We start from the raw sequence: 24,732 nt of genomic DNA on the forward strand, positions 1-24,732 counted from the left end.
AGGACTTTGTAAAATCTAAAGCTATTTTCAGAAACACAGAACAAAATATCACAATAGGGAAAGGCTCCTTCCTCTCCTTCTCTCCTGCTCCCTCTCTGTCATGCTTACTCTCACTTGCACATGCATGCACACAGATACACAGAAGCCATCAGATACCGAGTGGATTATATTCTCCCCTCCTCCTTTGCTCACTACTGCTTCTCTTTCCCTGTTCCTTGAGAAGATATGAACAATCTTTCACAGGAACAGTTCACCTGACTTATTTGAGAAAGGCTGTGCTATTGGTATAGGTCTTTCTATATTGTCATTCTTGTTTCCCCCGACTCTCCCTTGCTCTCTTGCTTTTCTGGTGCTCTTTCCCTGGAGTGCATCTGTCACTTTCATTTTATTCTATCCAAGCACTAGCAGAGCACTTAAACTTACTAGAATCTTCTCTTTGACATGTCAGACAGCACTTCCAAGGTACCAGAAAATGTTGCTTCTTTCCCTACAGCAGTGGCAATATGTTTGTCAGAGGACCTTATGGAAAATAAACCACTCCAGGCCAGGAAAATCCACTTCTCCTTTGCCAAAAAATCACCCTGAGAAATAGAACCAGTGCATACTGGTACTGTTAGCAAGGGGGAGACCACCAGTTTGTGCAAGGGTGAATGCTCAGATTGGCTGGAGATCACTGTAAAGGGCAGACAATTTAATGCCAATCACACAAGCTAGTTAGATTAGAATACTGATGAGCCCTAGTGAAAGGCCAACTACATCTTCTTTTAGCAAAAATATTAAAATGCCCCCATTTCTCCCACCTCCCCCTCCAGATTCTCCACAAGAATAAATTAAAACTTGGAGGTGTGGTTATTATCACAGAATAATTAGACCCCATGGGATTAGAGACACTCAACGTTTGTTAATGCCCCTGGGTTGTGATTATCTAATAATGATGATGCCTCTGTCATTGCTTAATTATTCTTCCCCTTTAAAATGTTCCTTCAGCAGTCAGAGCCCGTAGTGTGCTCATTTCAGACAGAAATGCCGCTGCAAATTCCTGAGAGCAATGTCACATGGGCACTGTGATTGACTTACCCACTTCTCCCCCACGCCCATGTTTATAATCCTCATTTCATAAGCTCCAGCATTACTACATTTGAATAATTCCCCTTTTCCATAAGACATTTCATTTGTGTGTTTAGGAGAAGGTTTGGGTCCTCCCATCTCTTCAAAAACACCAGGTAGTGTTAGTGCTACATAAAGAAAATAAACCTTAATCAATTGATCTTAAATATGTAAGATCAGACATGGCCAGAATCCCACATAACTCCAGGTCAGTAGTCCAGATTCCCAGCTACATAAGAGCCTCCTACAGCTGAGTGCTGTTCATCTCTGTTTAAGGGAGTACAACAGCTAAAATAAGATGTTATAAATCAGGCCAAAGTTTGAAGCTTTGCACAGTCTTTTGTCCAAAACAGCTGAACTTTGTCCAATATCTTTAGTCTTTCACTCAGGTCAGCAGGTGTTCATTGTGTTTAGATACAGTTTGCAAGACATAGTTACAAACATCATTTTTTTTTGCAACTGAAGATTAGAAAGAAAACAGAGAACGCAGCCTTAATCTGATTATCCTTAAATCCAGTGTTGTCTCTTAGCTTTATTATCCCTTTTGGACTAAGCAAGGGACAAAGGCATATTATGTTTACCCAAGAGATTTTGTGTAGTAAACAAAGATTTTAAATTCAGCTTGCTAAAATTAGAGATTTCTACTTTGGGTTTAATATTTCTTTTTCTTTTTTCCTTATAATTCTCTTATAAAACCCTGATAATTTTTTTCTATGTCACTGACTGGGGAGCTGTTAAAAGTATTAAAATAATTTTTTCTTTTTTTTTACTGCCTTTGCTCGCTTTGTATAATTTCTTTATATCTTTTATTTACCACCTTCTACTGTGATTTTATTTTCTGTTGTGCATTGCTGAATCTGAGAGGAATCTAAAATCTCAAGGAATCATCCAAAGTCAGAACTCCCTTTTGTTAGCTGTAGATCTGACCCTGGAAATCTAGCGCATGCAATGTAGTTGTGGCAGCCTAGAATCAGAGTTAAGTGGCATATTCAGTGTCAAACTCTGTTCCTGTAAACAGACCCAAGAACAGAAGCCAGATCTGTTCAGTTTTCTGCCAGTACATCTTCATTCTTCATCCTTCTTTCATTCTGCCTTAGTCTGACCTGACTTTTTCTACTTTTCTGCTGCACTGTTCTAATTCCCATAGAATAATTGAGGTTGGAAGGTCCCTTGGGAGGTTTGTAGTTCAACCCCCTGCTCAAACCAGGGTCAGATGGGAGGTGAGATCAGGTTGTTTAGGGCTTGATCCAAATGAGTCTTGAAAACCTCCAAAGACACGGATGGGACAATCTGGGTAATTTGTTCCAGTGCTTGACAATCCTCACAGTGCAAATGATTTTACTTATATCTGAACTGAACCTCACCTTTTTCAATTTACCTCTCATCTTCCCAGCATGTACTACTGCTCTGTGTAGTGGATGACCTCCTTTGTAAGTACTGGGAGGCTGCTTTAGGTTCACCTGAAGCCACATCTCCTCCAGCCTGAACAAGCCCAGCTTGTTACAGGATGAGTGTTGGAGCCCTGACCAACTTGCTGGCCTTCCACTGAACTCCCTCCACCTGAGCAATGTTTTCCTTGCAATGAGGAGCCCAAATCTGGATATAATACTTAGATGTGATGTAACAAGCTCTGGGTAAAGAGGAAACATCACCTGGATCTCCTGGCTCATCTCCTGTTTCACAGTCCAAGATGCTGTTTGCTTTGTTTGCTGCCAGTGGATGCTTCTGGTTCATGGTCACCTCCCACCAAGAACCCCCAAAATCCTTTTCAGCAAAGCTTCTCCCCAGCCCATCCATCCCCTACTGTGTTATTGAAAAGGATTATTCATCCCCAGGTGCAGGAATTTACGTCTGTCCTTGCTAAATGCAGAAGGTTCCTGTTGGCAAATTCTAACTATCTACATCTTTCTGATGTCAGCCATTTATTCAGCAGTTTAGGTCAGATCCATTTTGTCTGGCCCTTGTAGTCAGAGGGCTTGGGAAGAAATGCACCCAAATTCAGTACAAGAAAGAGGGTTCTGGACTCAGACAACCACCAATACAGGTTTGACAGTAGCACCTCCCAAAGAGAACGTTTTCTGTGCAACATCTCATGCATGAAGTCACAGGCACATTGAGCCTAAAATTTGTGGGCAATATCAATCCCCGGTGCACTACTACATCACCTTAACTGGAGCAAAATAAGTGCTTTGAACACCGAGTCATTTAAACTCTCCATTAAGTAAAACAACAAGAACAAAAGTTGTGGTTCACAAGTGAGTGGTGGCAAACAAGTGGCTGATACTGGAGTAAACACTGAGCTTCCTGTTGTGCCTGTGTTGTGACAGGCAGTTGTGGAGTGTAACCAAGAGCTGCCTAAAGGAAAACCGTCAGCAGGGCTGACACAGTTACCTTGTGTATCTCTTTATGGAAAGTCCCAGCATAGTTAAGCCAGACCTGGAGCTGCCCTGAAGCCCTGCAGCACCTCCTTCTGCTCCGGAAAGATTAGCTGCTCTTCACATGGGTGGGGTTGGCAAGGTCTACAGCAACCTTCCATGCAGGCAAAGAGCTGAAGCTGCCTTTGCATTTCTTTGCCCATTCTCTCCTTTAGTCCTGCCCTAAAACCAAAAAGATGTTTCCAATAAGAAACTTCACTTAAAATGTTTGAAATGTGTCTTTGATATTCTTGATATCTTAGTCCAAGACCTGCAGTTTGACTGTGTATCATTTCCAGACAGTATGCCAGTGTGGGGAGAGGAAGGAGGGAACAGGACAAGGTAAAGTGGAATGGAGAGAGTGCATAGCCCACTGTGTATCACCACCCATAAATAGTGCCAATTTAGCATGTATAGTAGGCAGTTTCCAAAGGATTCTTTTTTTTTTTAGTGGTATATGACTTTGCTGAGAAGTCATTGGAATTCTTTTTCACCAAAAAAATTAAGAATGAGGTTGACTACACACTGCAAACCATCTCTCTGCTAAGTCATAGCAGCACATGTGTGATTTGAATGGGTCCTTTCCTTCAGAGCAGCAGTGAGAGGGTGGGTTATCTAGTGCTTTGTTTCACCACCAAGTGCTCAGGCAGCCTCCCTGGATCCTGACCTCCACTATGGGGAAGAGGATTCCTGAAGATGATCAGGGGGATAGAGCACCTCTCCTATGAGGAAAGGCTGAGAGAGTTGTTCAGCCTGGAGAAGAGAAGACTCTGGGGAGACCTTATTGCAGCCTTTCAGTACTTAAAGGGGGCCTACAAGAAAGATCAGGACAACCTTTTTAGCAGGGCCTGTAGAGATAGGACAAAGGAGGGATGGTTTTAAACTGAAAGAGAACAGATGTAGACTAGATATAAGGAAGAAATTTTTTACTAGGAGCATGGTGAGACAGTGGCACAGATTGCCCAGAGAGGTAGTAGGTGCCTTGTCCCTGGAAACGGTCAAGGTCAGGTTGGATGGGGCCCAGGGCAACGTGATCCTGTTGGAAATCACTCACTGCAGGGTGTTGGAATAGGTGACCTAAACCATTTTATGATTCTATGATTCATTTTGTAAGTTGGCCTTGAGACATGAGAGGAGGGGGATTTGCCCAAGGCTGTACTACAGACAGACATAGGTCTGTGGTCTCAGTATACCAAGAAGCCCTATCAAGGGCACTGCCTTGGTCTTAGGTGTAGAAAGTAAACAGACATGACAAAAACATGCCTTTGCCCCCAAGATACAGCTTTCTGAGACAAACCAGCAGAAGCAGCAGAAAGTCTTGCAACAAAAAAACATAACAAGTGCTTTATCCAGGGCAGCACAAGAAGCTTGAGGCAGAACTGGGAAAGGCATCAACAGCATCTGGTAGTTGAGCTCATCTTTGTGCTCTTTAGGGCAATTCAGCCCAACCTGAGATAGAAATCTAAAGGTTCTGAATTGGAGGTCTTTAAATCTCAGAGGCAGTTGAAAAGAATAGTTTTGACTAGACTAGCTTAAACTAACAACAAGGCTGCCAAAGATGGGGAAATTAATTCTATCCACAGTGTGCATAGCAAAGCCAAAGAAATATTTACACATCATTGCCTTTCCTAGATGCTGTTATCCTGAATCTAGTTTTCCAGCTGAGGTAAATCCAGATGATGTAAATCATCATGACTCTATTGACATTAGCTAGCCAAAAGAATGGCCAAAAGTTTCTATGCTAATACTGGTTGTTTTTCTAGGTTGGCATAGTTTACAGGAATTACATTGAAATGTTATTTAAATTAAAAGGGAAATAGCTCATTGCTAGTTTAGATTTCTGTTTAAAAAACAATCTCTGACCTAAAAGGTGTTATAACCTTTTACAGGCAGAAGTAAATGCTTTGAGGAGAAAGTTGAAAATACCAGATCCTTCCAGCCTTAAAAATCTCTGAGTGCAACATTACTGGTTAAACACAAATATCTGTATTGTGTAGTGCAACCACTCCAAATGAAAATGTGTTCTCTGCATCAAGAAAAAGTCTTTTAGAGAATATATTAACCAAAGGCCGAGTCTCTTTATTCATAACTAAGCTGGTAATAAAAATTTCATCAGTTAAACAGAGGAACCACAGTGAGATCAAATGGCTGGCGTTGGGATTGATTTGGGGAGGGTTTTGGGGAAAGGCTGCAGCCCTGCCCTTCTCCATTTCAGAGCTTCTTAAAAATGTAATTTCTATTTTTCAAAGTTTTCTAGGTGTTTATTAAGATGAAATTGAGTTTAGAATAAGGAGGAGGAAGGGTGTGAGACTGGCACAGAAATGTGGGAATAGACAGGTCAATGAAGAAGAAACAGTAAGGTCTCTAATAGTAAAATAAACACTTTTAACCTTCTTACCTTTCACGGTTGGAGATGCAAAAGTGTTCTGTAGGGTCTCTGTATGTGGTGTGGATGGAGAAGGCAACATGCAGTGTACCTGTAAGAAAAAGCAGATTTTTCTACAGGCTTCTGGGCAACTCTTGACTTTTACAAGTCTAAACTGACCTCTTTAGGCAATACTGTGATATTATTTTCACATATTAGTAGATTTTTAAGGTGGGGGGGAATACAGTGAATATCTTTTTTGAAGTCTTGCAGCAACAGCCAAAAGATTCAACCCTGTAACTCCTGCCAATAGGTTCTGATTGAGCAACACCTTCTTTGAGAAAGTCATCAACTTATTGCAATGTCATATATTAGAAAGAAAAAAGTTGCTTTGAGTAGAAGAAATCTTATCTTTCACGTTTTGATGTTTATCCAGAGATTAAGATTGTGAGTGGGGAATGATTGGTGCAGCTGGTAAAAGGGATCTCTGTTCTTCACCAAGTGTTGAATCTTCAGCCAGCATTCAACCAGTTGGATCTCCAGTCTGCTCAGTCTTTCCCCTTAGCTTCAGTATCACCACCACAGGAGGCAAGGATAAAATTCCCACTATAAAGAGAAAAACAATACACCACCGAATGTTGTGGATGCAGGGTGTGCTACACTGAGTGACACCAAAAGTCAGAGTCATTTGCATTTGTTTTCTATGTTAGATTTTCCTCACTGTTGCACCAAATGCTTGTGCACCAGCAGCACAGAGGGCAATTCCTGGTGGCACTACAGCTCCGTACTTCAAGTTCCTGGAGAGAGATGCCTGCTCTTTATGAAGCAGCACTATGAAGTGATCCACTTCAGAGCAGCAATGTGTTGGCGTGGGGGATGGAGGGAGTTGTGAAGTGTTTTCATGTACTTGGTGGCAGGACAACCTGGTAAAAACCAGTTTATAAAGTCTGTGGGTATCCAATCTACTTTTGTCATCTGGACAATTAAAAGACATAAATATAGAATAACAGTATTCCAGCATGAGTTATTCTTCCCTTGCCATTACCCTGAGCATTTGTGGAGCCCAAGAGTTTTGCTGACACAGGAGAGTTATACAGGTTCCCCCAAAGTGCTGCAGTCATCTGCTGTTACCACAAGGCATGTGATTTTTCTTCTTTCCATTCGTATCAATGTATGTTACAATTTTTTACTTGAAAGGAACTAGAAAATGGTAAAGGACAGGGGAAGCATAGTCCTTGTCAGTAGATGGATTTCAACATATTCTGGGAGCACGTGAAGTAAAAACTTTCAGCTGGTCTAAGCCCTCACACGTCTTGTAAGACCCTTAACTTCAGTTTCATCTGCCTTTAATTTTGGGGGGGACAAGGCATACCATTGCTTCATCTATTGATTTCATACAGCATTTTGTTGGAAATTTTCATCTCTCTTAATAACTTGGACCTTTTGTGTCCCCTTCATGATAGTAGTGTAGCTCAGCACTGTCTTCATCTTCAAGCAGGTCTCAATCAACTAGTGTGGAGTCTCTCAGGAAGCCTCATGAAGAAGGTGCTGGATCTGCCCAAGTGCCCTAGCAAAAGGAACTCCCTTCATTTCTGTTCACCCCCTGTCCAGTAAGATAATGGAAACCACACAATTTGTTCAGTTTCTTTCTCCTCAAAGAAATAATAAGCCAAAGAGAAAAAAGCACTGGCCCACCGGATCTGTGAGGCAGATCACTGCCAAGCAGAAGAAATAGCCACAACAACAAAATGCTGGTTTCTGAGGTGCTTTAGTGCTCCAACGAGTATTCTGCACTGATTATGTGCCAAGTCATTATTTAGGCAAATCATCTGCATTGCAGCTTCAAATGGGAGAAGCACTGAGGCACCTACTCTGTATTTGTCTGATGCAATAGAGAAACCTGATACAAGTAAAAGAAGAAAAGAGATGTTGGCCCCAGATACTGACCATCCCTGGAACATGTGTTTCACAGTCAGAGCATGATAAGGGGCACCACAACACACTGTGGGCTGCACAAGAGGGAAGGATTTAAGCAATTTTTTTTTGCCCTCTCCAACAGATGTGTTGACAGTCCATAAGTATATGGCTCTTGTTCACAGGAGTTATTTGCCCCCAGCTTGAATGTAATTTACAGGCAGTTTCCTAGCCCCCATTTCTCTCGTTTCTTAAGTATATGTGTTTCCTCAAGAAAAAATAGTAAAAATCCTCTGAAACAGAAAATGGATGGAATTTAGTCCAGTCAAAACCAATCAGATCCTTCACATTTGAGGTTTATATACTTCATTTAACTGATTTGCTAATGAACATTAATAGAAACACAGAGCAGTGTTGGTCACAGGGAATTCACTTTGGTTTTGTCCTCTCTTCTCTGTTGGTGCTCACATTGTCTGTTAAAAGTGGGATTTTTTACTTGGTTTTTATTACTTTTTTTAATCAAAGACATTATTGGACTCTTATTGCTTTATGGGGCCAGATTGAATCATCAAAGTTGCTTCTATCTGCAACATATAAAATTATTCAAGCTGAGATTGCAGATGCTGGGAGATGAGGGATGCATAACAGAGTCTGGAAATCTCTCTTCACCCGCACCAAGAATGTTCTTTGTACTTTGAGGCCTCATGAGTTTGAAGACTTTTCTTTGCTGGGTCTTAGTGTTGTAAAGGTGGGTTATTTGTCTGTTAGAGCTTCAAGGTTTACCTACAAAGTGGAAAAGTTACCTCCTACTTTCCTTGCTGGATGCTGTCAGCTCTAGAGACTTCACTTTCTTGAGGGTTCACTGAGTAATCTGATGTGTTTGACAGCCCAAAAGAGCATCAAGATAAAAGTGCTCTTAACCATTTCATAGCCAGGTAATGAATAGGAGCAAAAAGTGTGGTGTAGACATGATGTGCTTCCAATACATCATCAGCAAAACTCTGACTTTAAATGTTCACTTTTCAGAAGATAATGCAACTTTATAACAGAAATGAAAGGAAGTCTTTCTGATTGATGCAGTAAAGTAGGGCCCAGGAGACAAGCTATAAACCTAATTGCTTCTGCAGCTTTTATAAGTGTGATTCATCTGGTGTAACTTTACCTACCCGTAAGTTAAGTGTTTAATCTACATTGGTTATTCAGGGCTCTTCTGTGAGAGAGACAGGTATTTCTAGTTCACATGACCTATCCTAAATGATGACTCTTTCCAAGGTGCTTTATTACTTTCCTATGACAAGAGAGTAAGTCTCTTTCTGTTCCTAAACATGTAGTTTAAATGGATTCCTCTCGCCCACCTTCATCACTCCCTTGACATTGTATCAGTAAGGACATTTTCTCCACCCTTTCCACTCTGACAGAGCTTTTGGGGACACATAAGATACCACTGGGGTGCATGTACATGACTAACTATGTACAAAGGCCAGGCTAAAAGCCTGCAATAAAATGGAGGGTAGTTACATTTTGTATTTGCCTGATCATTCTTCTTTTTCTAAACTTCAGGTCTTTGAATTATATTCATACAGTGTCCTAGAACGTAGTGTCTCACTGAGAATAATTAAACTTCTTCTTAGGACACTTGAGGCCCAGAGGAGTAAGCTGTTTTATGAAAAAATTACTATGAGTAATTCTTGTTTTTTCAATGATGGACTTTGAAGTGTGGCAAAATCCCAGTAGCCTAGTTAGCCTAGTCAGGGATGCTAGGTTGATTGACAAACTTTTGAAAAAGTGCCTGATCCCATTCTTACTGTTTCAGTATCATGTTTGCAAATAATAGTACAATTTGGTGATCTAGTATTTGCAGTTCTAGGCTTACCAACACTTTCCATGAACAATCATACTATTAATATCTTGAATAATGTTTGTCTGTTGGTCTCATTTTCTTTTTTTCTTCTTCTTGCGAGTAGCCCTGTTGTTGTTCTCCACATTATTGTAAGCTGTTCTGTGATCAACTGAAATAAACAAAATATGGCCTTAATTTTGCTTTGTTTTTTTTCCTTTCAGTGGCTGCATCAACTGCTAATTCCACAGCTGGTGCGGCCATGAATTCTTTGACTTCTCTGGGTACTCTCCAAGGACTGGCTGGAGCCACTGTTGGATTGAATAATATTAATGCACTAGCAGGTACCGTAAACAGTGAGTATTTATTTGCTGTGGTGGACAGCCTTCCCCAATAATCATGCCACAAAAACTATCAATTGTGAAGTGATGATTTTTAATCTATATACCAGATAAGGGGGTCAAGTTGATCCGGTTCCATTCATGGTTTATATGCAGTTCTGGAGTCTTTTAGTTTCACACTGTTTGTGTTGCAAAGTGAAGTTCTGTGAGTGCCTGAACAAAGACTCCTTTTCTTTCAGTGTATGTGGAAGGTAAAAGAAATGTCACCAGAGATTTGGGTTATCAAGGTTATAGGAGAGGCCCCATTTTCATTGAGGGAGTCTGACAACAGGTATATCACCCCAATGTGCAAAACCTCACTCAGAAATGTAGTGCTAAGAAAGATGTTTGCCACCAAGGCAGTCCTTTAAAATGTCTGTAGGAATTATCAAGTTGACTTGAGAGCAATATACTTTAAAAATGAAGGCAAGTGTTTGGTTTTTAATTGGCAAGTGTAAGAGAATGATACAGTCAGTCACCTGTAATGCCAGAGCATGCACATCTTTCCTATGACATCTTACACAAACCCTGGCATCTCCAGTTAAATAGATGCCTGTAGCTGTTATGGCATTCTTCCTTGTTCTTAGCCTTGGTCAAGATTTTCCTGAAGAAGGATTTATTTTTTTTAATTGTTTCTGCTATGATGACTTCACCTCTGCCTGGAATGGAAGAGATTTGTCTAGCTGCATTTTTCCCCTCCCTCTTTTTTCTTTAGCTGCCGTTGCTCCTTGCATTTCCTTTTGCAATGCAAGGAATCTATTTGGTCACTGCCAGCCCATGACCCGTCATAATGTACCCTCAGGAATGGATGTCCTCCTCAGTATCTCTTGCTCACTCTGATGCTCTGCATGATGTCCTTTCTGTTACTGTTACTTGGCTGCTCGCCCAATATTTTTGTTCTGTGATCTCTGGTTGGCATTGTTGGGAGCTGGGAAGGAAGGGGGCTTATGGATGTCCAATGTTGAGTGGTTGCATGGGGTCTTGTGTAAAACAGGACTTGCTTCTGGCAAGGACGTGCATATTTCACACAAACAACCTCTGTAAACACGACTCAAGAACAACTAAAGAAAAGTAAGTATTAGGTCCCAAAATGGCAGGTGTTAGTTTCCTTTCTTATTAGTACATTAGTATTGAAGCAAACCACTGGAAATGGTGAGCATGAAAAGCTGATTTACCTCCTCTGCCCTCGTGAGCACTTGTAGTAAGAGAGCTACCCTGTTGTAAGAAATCATTAAATGACCTTTCCTGATAAACTGTCATGGTGCTTCACTTGGTTTATAAGAAGTCACAATATCAAGAGCAAAATATGGCATCCCACTCCTTCCCTCTCACAAGTAGTAAGAATCTGGGCATACTGGAGCACTCCAACATAATGTATCAAGACTGAACAAGAGTGAATCACCTGTGAGCTCTTTGTGTAGGAACCCTTCTGTTGCACTCCTTTTAACACTCCTTGCTAGGCTGCGAGCAGAGAGTTTACATTTTCTCAACAAGTATTCTGAGGTGATGTGTGTGCAAACTTATCTACATGTGTCATTTGAAATATTAATGATGTATTTGCAAACTAGTACCAAATTTGAGCTTGTTTTAAGCCACCATTACTTCCATGGGCTTGTACCAACAGTGACTTCAGTCCCAAATCTTCTTCATGGATGCTTTTATGGACATGGGTATAGCACTTGCAAATGTACGTGGGTATGTCTGTCTCTGTACGTACATATAAGAGAGAGAACTCAGGGGAAACTGTTTCCCCATGGCACAACTCAGTGTTAATGGCACTGTTTCTCCCAAAAGCATGACACTGATTTTCAGTTTCTGGTGCTTGTGATGCTGATGACAGTGAGGCCTTGTTCAAATTACAGCAACCTCCCCTGTCCATTTTAATGACAATCTAGGACTTTTCCCAGTGACTATGTCTGATCCAGTCATTCCCACTCAAACCTGCCTGGGAGTTTGCCTTGGGGAAACCTCACGTTCAATAAGTCTGATGTTTCACCCTGACATGGCTTATGCCATGGTCATAAGTACTCCAGTAAAAACATTCATTGGCCATGGATGTTCCTGAAGTAATTGTACAGAGAATTTGGAATTGAGTGACATGCTTCTGATTGGGGAATTAGAAAATCCAAAGCACAAGTCAGTGGGAGCGTAACCCAAAAATTAATCAGAGAGCAGCACTGGGCTCAGGCATTGAGGTGTCCTGCTCTGTATGTGAGCATCATGTGGAGAATGTCTTCCATGCTGAACTCACTAGGAGACTCTTACCTGTTTTCTGGATCCTGTCTGGATCCATGAAAAAGAAGCTGGACTGTGGAGACTGATAGTGAGAGTGAAGTGTTGTAGAAAGCCGTCTGGAAGGCTTAAAAATTAAAGAAAGTGGAGTATGGTAAGTTTAACTGTCTCCAAGGGTTTTGCAGCAGTGGTACCTACATGTGGGGATTCACCCAGTCTTCCCTCGGTTGTTCTTGAAGAACCTAAAACCTTAAATGGCAAGACATTAGACTATCTGCTTTGGGCATGTAAATTTAAGAATTTTAAGTAACAAAAAGAATTATGAATAATGAGGAAAAATGAATAAAGAGGGAGGAAGTGATTCTTTGCAATTAAGAAAGAAGACCATAGTTTCTGTATACTGAACAGCTATGGCACAGTGTTTGTGTGAGACCCCAGGGCAATCACTTAGCCTTTCTGCCCCCTTATTTACATCTGTAAAATGGAGATAAAACTATTCGTGACAGATTTGAAGGTGCTTGGAAAACACTTTGAAAGACCTTTGGACTTGCCAAGCATTGTTGCTTCTGTATTATGTAGAGAAACTCAGAAAAGTAGAAGGCCATAGATGAGAGGCTCCAAAAGGTTATTTCACAGCAGGTAGGAAGGGACCAGAGTTCAATGTCAGACGGAGGTGCATTGGTAGAGATAATAAAGAGATGGCAGAGATGTGTAACTGCAGCTGGGCCTTGTAGATGTCATAAAAATGTAAAAAGGCAGAACAGAAAAAACGTGGAGAACTTTCTGCAGCTCTGTTTTGCTCTGAAGGGAGATGTATTAGACACGTGCACTGTGGCAGCAGTGGCTGTGCCCTTCCCAGAAGCAGTGCCCTGAGCTGGGCTGTCTGGCTATTTGCTAATCTGGAATCACTTGGTGGGAAGGGGCTATTGATTCTTGGGGAGAGAAGGGGGAGCATGCTGCCCACTGCAACACAAAGCATGTTTATCTAATAGGCTGATGACTCACGAAAGATAACATGTTATCCTAATGTTATGTCTGTTATCAAGTTATTTCAACACTAATAAAAGAGAGATACAAGCTGCTTTATCAGGAACCTCTACTTTAAGCGTCCCTCTGTGTAGCCCTATGCAAGCAGCGACACAAACCTATGTCCAAAAACATCAGAGCAGATTAAGGTCAGCCTCAGGATCAAATTAGTAGTAGCAGTAGTATTAAATACATAATATGTAATATATTGCATATTATACATAATTTATTATAAAAGTTATTGGTGTTATTTTTCTTGTTATTATAATATTTTAAATACCACTCTATCACTCCCCCTCCTAAAGGGGCAGGGGAGAGAAAATACAACAAAAGGCTCATGGGTTGAGATAAGGGCAGGGAGAGATCACTCACCAACTACCACCATGGGTGGAACAGACCTGACTTGTGGAAATTAGTTTAAATTATTACCAATCAAATCAGAGTAGGGTAATGAGAAATTAAACCAAATTTTAAAAACACCTTCTCCCCACCCGTAACTTCCTCCCAAGCTTAACTTTATTCCTGAATTCTCCACCTCCTCTCCTCCAGTGGCACAGGAGAATGGAGAATGGGATCTGTGGTCAGTTCATCACATGCTGTCTCTGATGCTCCTTCCTCCTCAGGGGTTGGACCCCTCACACTCTTCCTCTGCTCTAGCATCAAGTCCCCACACAGGAGACAGTTCTCCACCAACTCCTCCAGTGTGGGTCCCTTCCCACTTCTTCACAAACTACTCCAGCGAGTATCCCATCCACAGGTGTTCCTTCAGGAACAAGCTGTTCCAGTGTGGATCCCCTGTGGGATCACAAGTCCTGACAGCAAACATACTCCAGTGTGGAGCAGAAGGGTTCCTCTCTGCACAGGTCCACAGGTCCTGCCAGGAGCATTGGCTTCCCACAGCATCACAGCCTCCTTCAGGTATCCACCTGCTCCAGTGTGGTGTCCTCCATCGGCTGCAGGTGGACCTCTGCTCCTCCATGGACCTCCAGGAGCTGCACCACGGGCTGCAGGGGCATCTCAGCTCTGGTGCCTGGAGCACCTCCTTCCCTTCCCTCTTCACTGACCTGGGTGTCTGCAGGGCTGTTTCTCTCACATATTCTCACTCTTCTGTGGCTGCAGTTCCCATTTCACGGGGTTTTTTTCCCCTTTTAACTATGTTACCCCAGAGGTGCTACCACCATCACTGATGGGCTCTTGGTCAGTGGTGGGTCCATCCTGGAGCTGGCATTGGCTCTGTGGGACACAGGAAAAGCTTCTGCAGCTTCTCAGAGAAACCACCCCTGCAACCCCTCCACTGCCACACAAACCCAATACAGTTTTGTAACTGGAACCATTATACAAGAAATACACAGGTCTCTTGAGCTCTGACAGAGATTTTTGTTCAAAGCAGTGGCAGCCAGTACCTCCCATCAGGGTATAGTGGTGCTCTGAAGTGGGGTGGAGAGGAAAGAGAAATCTTCAAAGTGTGAGACATTTTATTAAGGAAAGGCTAAGAATATCACATCTCTGTCAAGTGTTTAGTCACACAAATTATAGTAATATCAAAAGGTATAATTTATGCAGTACAATTCTCTTAATTGGCACAGACTCTGGTGGAGCCAGAAAGGTGCCACTTGAGCAATTGTCCTGATTATTGGAGACTCATAGGAATATGCTTTTCAAATCTACATAAGAGATGGAAGGATACTGGGGTCAGCATCTTTATCCTCCTCTGTCAAGGCAGGATAATTCCCTGCAGTATTCTTACTATCTCTAAATTGCTCATATGATAAGGTTTATGCCATTTTCCTTCAAGATTTTTTCCCAGTCTAATATGTTTCATTGTTAATTTACTAAAAGTGTCTTCTGCCTAATTTCCCCACTTTCCCCCAATTTACGTACCAACCCTTATTAGAACTCTGAAATTAAGCCCTTTCTTTCTCGTCCATGTTCCTGGTTTTGGAGTCTTAATATGGCACCACCATATTAAGAAGTCACCTCTTCACCCATCATTCTGCCAACCAAAACACTGCACAGTCAACGTCCAAGAAATGATCTCTGGTGATTCTGGGTGCCCCATTTTTCTAGTGACTGATCTGCTCTACCTCAAGGGGCCTGACTAAGCTCTTTAAGTTGTTTGTGAGCTGCTCACTTAGAATCTGGGGTGCATGGGATAGCTACTTGTGCAGAAAACATGGCCTCTCAGTCCTGATGGGCACTTACTGCTCAGGTTGACACAAGCTGGGCATGTGGAAGATGAGCAGGGCTCTGAACTCTGCCACGCTTTTGACTTCAAGAGACTGCAGCTCTAACAGAAAATCCACTTTTTCTGGAATTTCTGAAATAATTGTTAAGACTTTTAACCTCAGCATAACTCATGCTGAGAAAGAGAAGCAATGGAGAGAGGCTGCAGCCCAGGAGTTTGTATCAGAGTAGTACAGCTCTTTCTGCAGACCACACTGTTTGAAGGAATGAGGGGTGCCATTTTCTACATAACTAGCAATCCCACCTGAAATTTCCTCTTTAGCAGCCATCCCAGTTAAATTACTCTGTTATTTATCAGGATGTAGAATCTCTTTAAGTAAAAAAAAAAAAGAAAAATGAAGTGATTCTGCTTCCAATGAGAAGAAAGACATTGCTAGAAACAAATGCTTTTGTTTCTTCATGAAAGATAGCTAGTCTGGATGAAGCATTTTTAGTCACTCTAGATGTGCTGCTGTTCATCTCTTGTGAAGTAAGTGGAGGAGGAGGGTGGAAGTAAGCACAGAGCATCACAGTCCATCTTCGTACCACAAACCTAAGGGACAAAACCCATAGTTGTAAAGAGGGTTATCATAGAATCATTTAGGTTGGAAAAGACCTTTAAGAAGTTGTTTCAAAATGCGGTTAAATCAGGGTTTTCTGCTTACTCTGGATAAGCAAAACACTTCTGATATGGTATAGTCACGACCTGTTGCTGAAGACCCTGGTCAGAAGGAGTGGGTTTCCTAGCAGACCACTTTTCCCAGTGCCCAACTTACAAGGATACAGGTCAAATAGGTCCCACTCTCCCAGCTTCAGACACCCACAGCAGAAGCACAGGTGTGGAGGAGGGTGAGCAGAGAGGCTCTCAGAAGCTGTAGTACTTGCCAGTAGCAGGCTGCATGCGAGTCCATTTGACTGTGCAACCCTTGTGCTGAAGTGACCCTGGCGCCAAAGTCGTGTTTCTTTGTTTTCAGTCCCATTTTGGTGGAGTGCCGAGCTGCATGCGCCGCTGTCGTTGTCAAGTGTCGTAAATAAATAACCAACGACTTTCGGAAAGCACTAATGAACAAGTGCAATTTCTTTTCTCTATTGTTGGGTTTTTTGTAAAGTTGCTCAAATGCTCTCAGGTATGGCGGCCCTGAACGGAGGACTCGGCGCGACAGGCTTGACGAACGGTACGGCCGGCACGATGGACGCGCTCACCCAGGCCTACTCAGGAATCCAGCAGTACGCCGCCGCCGCGCTGCCCACCCTCTACAGCCAGAGCTTGTTGCAGCAGCAAAGCGCCGCGGGCAGCCAGAAGGAAGGTAAGTGCCCACACCACTGAGTCACCCACAGCCAAGCCACAGCGGTGTCTTCGCCTTGGGGACGTAGTGAAAGACCTAGAGGAGTCTAATTTATGGCTTTTTGTTTTCTTCCAGTTTTCTCCTGTTTAGTGTTGTCGCCTTCTTTAACCTTCGCTTTTTAACCATCTGTCCTTCAACTTACACCTCGCCGACCATCCTTTCTTATTTCATAGAATATTCTGAGTAATAATAATAATAATAATAATAATAATAATAATAATAATAATAATAAACTGCACTTTCACAGAATGTTCTGAGTTGGAAGGGACCCACAAGGATCATCGAACCCAACTCTTAAGTGAAGGGCCCATACAGAGATCAATCCCACACCTTTGGTGTTAGCACTCAAACCCACAACCTTGGTGTTAGTAGCACTATGCTCTGGCCAACTGAACTAACCTCAGGCTTCAAATCAGTACGACCTGTAAAGCTTCTTTAAATAAGAATAGAAATTTTAAGGTCTGATCTGGCTGGATTTTTGCAGACACTCTCCAAGCCCAGCAGAGCTCTCCTGAGATGCAGTGACTGAGCTGCACAAATCCTGTTGCTGGATAAGAGCTTCAGCTTGAAATTTCCCTTCTATAAGGACATCCTCTCATTTCACAGAATATTCTGAGTTGGAAGGGACCCACAAGGATCATTGAGTCCAACTCTGAAGGGCCCATACGGGGATCAAACCCACAACCCTGGTGTTAGTAGCACTATGCTCTGACCAACTGAGCTCATATAAAAGCATTTACCAACTACCATATGAAAAGGCTCTGCTAACAAAAAACATCCCTTTATGGATGCAATTTTCTCTTCTGGTTTCCAAATTCCATCATAATGGAGTTAATCTGATTAAGTTTAAGGTTTTGAGCTAATGACAAGATCCGTTTTCACTTTGAGTGGTTCTTTGCTTAATTGTGGGTCTTGTGGGGAAGCAACTAAGTGAATGATTGCCCCCTCTCCCAGCGCCAACAGCAAATAAACCTCAGGAAGTTGTTGCTGAGAATAAATGAATATTAATTACAAGGGGTTTAGGAAAATGAGTTTACCCTTTTCCCCTCTTCCCTTCCCTTGCACACTTCCCAGGCATTCTGGGGGCTTGTTTCTCTTTTCCTGGCTTTCTCTCATCCTAATTTCCAGTTAGTTCTAGAAAGACAGGAAAATGCTGCATGCTTTCTAAGACTTTATCTGTGTTGTCACTACTGTTCCTTGCCAGGGGTAAGCTTTGAAAATAAACCTAGTATAATATCCTCAAGAGAAATCTTTTTTATCCTCTTTTGAAATAGTATCTTGTACCGTTATGGGATGCATTTCCTAGGAAGACAAATTTGGCATTCCCCCAGATAGGGACACTGGGCTTAAAATGTGTATTTTGTCTGATGTCTCTCCTTCATTTACTGCTAACAGCTTGGATTATTTAAAATGAAAGGGGTTTTTAAATTGTTTTTTCTTTTTTTTGTTTATGTTTTCTGCACCTGTCTTTCACCTTGGGCACTTCGGTCAGTGACAATAGACTATTTGACACCAGAAAAAAATACTTTATTTGGTGTCACTGCAAGATAAACAGTGGAGGGCAGTTTGATTTTTTTCTATTTTAATCTTTTTCTCTTTAGAAACATTCTAATCAGATTTAGGCTTATTTTTTATTGTTGGAAATTGGCAGCAAGCCTTTTAAAATATAGTATTTTTTGTTACATGCCTCATGCATCTGCTCTTAAATATTGTTTAATAAGGCTTTTTTCTTACTATTTTAAGAAATATTGTTTACTGGAAATTATAGTTTACTTGAGGTAAGAAGAAAAAGTTCCAGGAGACAAGTTTTTTTTCATCTTTTTTTTTCCCCACCCCCAAAAAAATGTTGTTGGGTTTTTTTTCCCCTAACCCATTTATCCCTTCCTTTTGGGCAAACACTGCAACCTTTTCCTTCAGGCTGAGAGAGCAGCCAGCCTGGTTCTTCTGTATGGAAGAGGTGAGGCTTTGTGGCTCAGTGGCAGAAGGAGCCCATAAATCTGATGTTCGCTTTCCTCTCCCTCTCCAGAATACCAAGGACATCACATCCAAGGCGCATTTAAGTTCCATTAAGCAAAGAAATACTTAATCAGGTTGTTCTACAAATGTTTTTTCCAGAAATGTTTGCTCCCTTTGTGTTCCACTTATGCTTCTGGAGCCTGCCTGGGGAGGGCAGGGAGGCCAGTGTGTGGCTCCATCATATATCATGTTCTTCCTGGCATCCATTGCTCATTTCCAGTATGTTACTCTAAAGGCAAACTTGAGCTAGAGAAAAAAAACAACCTATTAGTGCTAGGATGAATGTTTTAACCAACAACTTTCTGTCCATAAGACAAACATCCAAAGCACCTTTGAGTTTGCACCTCTCTCTGCAGACTGAACAGTCTAAAGCTGCTTTAATTTCAAGCCAACTACGTAATTTTGAACTTCTTTATAATACTTAATTTACAAAGTTTCTTTCGGGAGACAGAGCATTCTATGGGGAATTTGTATTTAAAAAAAAAAAAGCTCATTTTGAAATGAGTCAGTACAAATTTAATTCTGAGTGTCTTTCTCTCTCTGACTTCACTGACTTCCAAGTCACAAGGTGTGCTTTGCCTTATTACTTTTATTCCCATCTCCACCATTTTCCTGCCCTTTGAGTTTAAGTCTGTGGTACTGAAATCTGAGCTCAGCTCATTCCCTTCCCATAAGTTCCTGCAACTGGAATTAAACCGACAAACCCATGCAGGCATTTGAGGCAGCAGAGGACTCCTTGTACAGTTCTTGGGGTATTTTGAGAGAGCAATGTTTTCCTAACCCTAATTATACTGCAAGACACTCATATAAATTGAAGAAAGGGAATGAATTTTATTACTTCTGTAGTAGAATTACAAATAAATGCTTTTCATAGTAAACACTTTTCAAGATGGGATGCTCTAAAGAGCCACATTTCAGCTGTACTCCTTTGATGTACTCCACTTGCTTTTGTTCCTTTGAATTTGGAAAATGAAATGCTTTCTGACCATCATCTTCAGTAAGTATTATGGAAAAATAGATTAAATGTAGCACTTGTGATGGCTGTTTTCATACTTCTTTTTTTTTTTTTATTTATTTTATTTTCCTAAAGGTCCAGAAGGGGCAAACCTCTTTATTTACCACCTCCCCCAGGAGTTTGGAGACCAGGACATTCTGCAGATGTTCATGCCTTTTGGAAATGTTATCTCTGCTAAAGTCTTCATTGACAAACAGACCAATCTGAGCAAGTGCTTTGGTATGTCAAATTTAATAAATCAAATAGTAAAAACCACATGCACTATACTGAAAAGGGGCCAGGAAAGAAAATTAGCAGCAATGTGAGAAATGTCATACTGGAAACTCGTTCCAATAATAATGGACTGTTAATCCTCAAATGAGCAGGAAGATGCACAGACAAACTACTTCTAACTAAAAATTGGATATGAAAAAACAATAATAATCTTCCAGTCTGACATCTCACATGAATGTGTCAAGTACACGAAAGTAATTACACCCTGTGTGAGGGAATGTCATTTAGTATACTATTAAACTGCCTTATTATGGATACCTAATTATTCTCTATTGTATAGCTGAGCCACTTAAAAACATTTATGTTTAACCCATTACTTCTACATTACAGGAATTTCTTTCTTCTGAATTAAGTACAAGGTTTTGCAATTAGTGACTGAATGGTGTGTGCATGTAGTTCAGAACATTTTGCAGACAATTGATGTCTAGATGTGCAGCTCCAGCTGTTGTGGGTGGATTCCAGTGTATTATGGAAGGTGGCATCTCCCCTTACCTTAGGGCAGAGATGAAGGGAGCCTCACAAGGTCAGTGACAGGTTTCCCAGGGAATACTTTGAACTGTCAGAAAATTAGATTACAGCAGAGGAGAAGATGATATGTTTGTATTAAAGTAGTTTTAGGGTTGACTAAGAGGGCTGATGTCTTTTGAATAGCAGAGATGGACAAGTTCAGTTTGGTGCTTTGATGGAGTGGAGTAGGGAATGTGAGTGGCAATCTGTTAGAACATTGGTCTAATAATTGTGGTCTTATGCAGGACATAGGGAGGATCTAGTAATAGGAAAGACTCTCTTAAAGATAAGTTTTATAAGGTTTGATGTGAAGTATTGGAGCTTCCTTGAAAGTGACAATTCTTTCCTGGAGTGAAGGAATTCAGCTGTATATATGACAAAGGAGTAACCAGTTCAGAAAACCCCCTAGTTTCCAAAATTCCTTTGTACTGCCAGCGTTGCTCTTTGCCCAACACCTTGCCTTGGTTCTGAAGTGTCCCCATATAAAGTGTCCCCATTAACCATAATACATGTTTATTAGCTTGCATAACATTACTATTTTTTTTAAATCTAAGTTTTGCCAAAATGTGTCTGTCTAAGGCTTTGTCTTCCCCAGGGCTTTTCAAGTGCCCCACAGCTATTGTGCTTTAACCTGTTTTGAAAGGATTTGAGTATAACTAAACAGACAGCACCCAAACATGAGGATTCATCAAGTTACTCAAAAGTACCTACTGCACCACAATACCTTGTCACTGTCTGAGTGTTTTGCACCTGAAGACAAGCCTTTAGAACACTTGGAAAGTTGATTTGGTTCATAGAAAGGGTGTGACATTCTTTGTGCATTTTCCCATAGTCTTTCCATTTGTTTTTGAAGCATTCACCTCTTTAGGCTTTACAAAAAAATTATTCATATCTAGATGAATATAGTCCAGCCTTTGTCTGCAGTGGGTTAAAACAGTCCCTCAGGCTGTTGCAAATTTGAAAAGTGGAATTGAAATGGACTCCCTATTGATCTTGAGCCAGTTCTGTTAGTAGGTTGGGGTTACAAAATCATTTTTGAGGTCTCCAGGAGTCTTGATGAAATGTCAAATCAAGCTACGTTAATCGAAATGCAGCAATTGTGGTGACTGCTGAAAGAATGTAAATTACTTTGGGCAGGTGACTCAATTCATCAGCTCACTTCCCATACTTGCTTTTCATAGTCTTCCTTTTATTCTTTGATTATCTACTTACATATTTGTATGGATTTATGGGACACAATTTACCTAACTTAGAGTGATACACCAAGGTTATCTTCTTTGAGGAAAAATGAAGATGTCAACAGCCAATGGATGTAGCAATCCTCTGTCTTTTTGGTTTTAGGCAGCTTTCACTGATATTTCCATTTCTCATTGTTCCTTCACAGATATTCTGCCACTAGGGAGAGAGTTCTGCTTTAAAAACTAAAAGTAGTGAAGTAGCAGAGGAAGTTGAGGTTTTCAGATTCAGTAGGTGACAACTTGGTGATGCTGCCAATCACAGGCAAAGCCAGAATTAATCCTGCTATTTTAACATACTGGCATACTCTGTATGTACCTCCTCAGCTTTATTAGCAGGAATTATGTCTTCGTTGTTTCGGTCTCACAGTTGTGTTTTAAAACGCTTTATTTTTTTTTTCTCTGTCCTCCCACCCAAAAACTAGGGCTGAAGAACCCATTTCTCTCCTGTGTCATTAATGGTCATTGCTCTTGGTACAGTTTGAGTTTGAGGTTTTTTGTTGCTTTGTTTTGGTCTTTTTTTCCCTTGTAATAATAATAGTAATGGTTTGCAGATGCTTAGTGCTTTCTACTCTGGAGTTTCCAATCCCTTGCCCTAAGGAGGAGGAAATGAAATTGCAGATGAGAACAGGTTAAACATCCAAAAGGTGTAAAGATTGTCCAAGTCTGTCCACTGGCAGAACTGGGAAGGGAAGGTGCATTCTGAGAGTCACAGGGTAGTGACATACAGCGATGAACTTCCATGTAACACTGCCTCTCAGAATGAAAAATTCCTTTTCTTTGCAGAAAGTGGACTTTGCTTTCTTGTCCACCTCAAAATGAATGCTCAAAGGATTTAATGGTGATAAGGATGACAGGACAGTCTGTTTACATCTGGGAGTGCTCTTCCATGAGTTCTCATGGGCTTTAGTTGACTCAGCAGACAAAGGGTTTGACTCCTCAAGCTTATCTCTCACCTTTCATAAATCTTAGAATAAGTAAAATGTAATATGTAAAAGTAAGGCAGGAGATGGGAGACCCAGTGACATAAGCGCATAAATGCAGTCTGCCTCATAGCAAAATTGCTGCTTGAATGATTAAAAATATTAATCTTGATTATAGAGATACCTAGAGTATCTCTATACTCAAAATCAGAATTGTCATGACAGGGACTTCGCGAAATAGAAGAAACATCATCCCAACCTCATGTAACCTGTGGTTTAAAATTCAGACAAAAAATTATGAATGGGTGCAATCAGAAAAATACGAATAGAGGGAAGGAATGCCAGATTCCTCTGTAAGCTTTATAAATGAAGGTTCTCAATAAGGAAGAAGATGAGAGTGTAACAGGTTAATGCAGGTACAGCATTCTGTGTAAAGAGAGAAATTATGAATCAGAATAACAATTGAATTATATGGGCTGATGCCACTGATGCAGCACAGATGTGTGTTTGAATTGGGTGTCTGGGTCAAGGAAGCTATTAAAGAGACACAGAATCAGGTGACTTGTCTCACCTCCCTAGAAGGTAAGCATAGCCTGAGCTAATTGTTCTTCTATCATCAGTGGAGATGTCTAAATTGGTGACATGAATGGTGGGTGGAAAAGCCACCTCTGAGTGAGCTTCCTTCTCTTCATTCACCATCAAAGTGACTGATGTAAATCACCAGTTTAACTTCAAGGTGGATAAAACTAGGTAAGAAGAAAAGGAACTAAGGTGATGAGAAGTTCATAGCAGTAGACCATTCTGAATGCATTTAAAAGAATAAAGTGAAGGTCAGGAAAGCTGTAGAGGGAAATGCTGAATTCTCAAGGTAGGTGAGAGTAGCTGCATCTCAGTTGTGGAGCACCTGCCTGGAAGGTGCTACTGCTGCCTTCCAACTCATGGTAGTTCACTTTTCTATCCCCAAGGCAATCCTTGAGATCAGGGCTGAGATCTGTGAGCTGTGAAAGGAGACACAGGACTGCAGAGCTAAGACAGTGATTGGAATCATGGTAACAGATAGGATCTCCTAGAAGAAAATAGGGGAAAGGAAGGAAGAAAAAGAGTGATGAAGCTCCTAGGATATGGCAGTTACATTAAGCAGTGATGATCTAGTGGAGAAAGTAAGTGACAAGAGTTACTAAAACCAAGGAAGGTATGGAGGAATATTTATTATCCCTTGAGGAGATAACAAATAATCAACACAGAACAACATGGGTAGAGCATATTGGCTTTGGCCAGGAGAAGGTCTGGAGAGATTTAAGTGGGAGGTGTTTCTGAGCAGAAGGAACAGAATTGAACCTGAGTTGTTCAGAGAAGCATCTTAAGCTAAATAGTTTGGTGAAGTTGATTTAAGGTGAGGCCATAGGGATGGTCTATGAAGGAGAGCAGCTGGACAAGGACCAGATGACTTGATAACAGGGTTTTTTCTTTGTAATGGAGAAAGTGTAACATTCTGACTCTGCAAGTGGAAGAGGGCAGCAGTGCAAGGTCAGCAAAAGCCATAAAAGAATAGGTTAAAGTAATGGGAAAAAGAGGTTATGGATCCAAAAAGTACGCAGACACTAAGCACAAATGAATAAAGCTCGTTTGTGGAAGAGAGGCACTGAAAAGCCTGTGTGTTAGCAACAAAGTGTGTGGCATCCATGCTGTAGGAGAATGAAGGGATATGTGTTAAGGCAAATTCAAGTGGAAAGAAGAGGGAGCATTTCAAAGCAGATGCATAACAGCAGGCTGAGTGTAGCAATAATTAGTCCGAGCTGAGGCAGAGCAGCAGTTAGGCGAGCTGTGCAATTACAAGTGGGAGGCCCAGATATGAAAATGAATGTTGAGCTTCCAGAATCAGGGAGATTTGAGTATATTATGAACAGAGCATTTCTAGT

At 41.2% G+C, this 24,732-nt stretch overlaps 1 protein-coding gene across 15 annotated transcripts in view; it reads left to right on the forward strand.

The window, feature by feature from the left end:
• Positions 1-24,732, forward strand: part of CELF2 (CUGBP Elav-like family member 2) — a 455,290-nt gene that overhangs the window by 421,263 nt on the left and 9,295 nt on the right. For 8 of the 15 annotated variants that reach the window (XM_051795196.1, XM_051795186.1, XM_051795182.1 and 5 more), the window contains 3 exons: positions 9,862-9,993; positions 16,608-16,805; positions 19,951-20,094. In XM_051795196.1, the coding sequence (XP_051651156.1) occupies positions 9,862-9,993; positions 16,608-16,805; positions 19,951-20,094 (474 nt within the window). The remainder of the gene's footprint in view (positions 1-9,861; positions 9,994-16,607; positions 16,806-19,950; positions 20,095-24,732) is intronic. The other 7 variants (XM_051795185.1, XM_051795190.1, XM_051795194.1 and 4 more) reach the window with 3 other exon arrangements.

This window comes from Manacus candei, unplaced genomic scaffold (genome assembly GCF_025592945.1).
Source record: "Manacus candei isolate 608988 ecotype Guabito, Panama unplaced genomic scaffold, ASM2559294v1 h1tg000042l, whole genome shotgun sequence".
NCBI classification, from domain to species: domain Eukaryota; kingdom Metazoa; phylum Chordata; class Aves; order Passeriformes; family Pipridae; genus Manacus; species Manacus candei.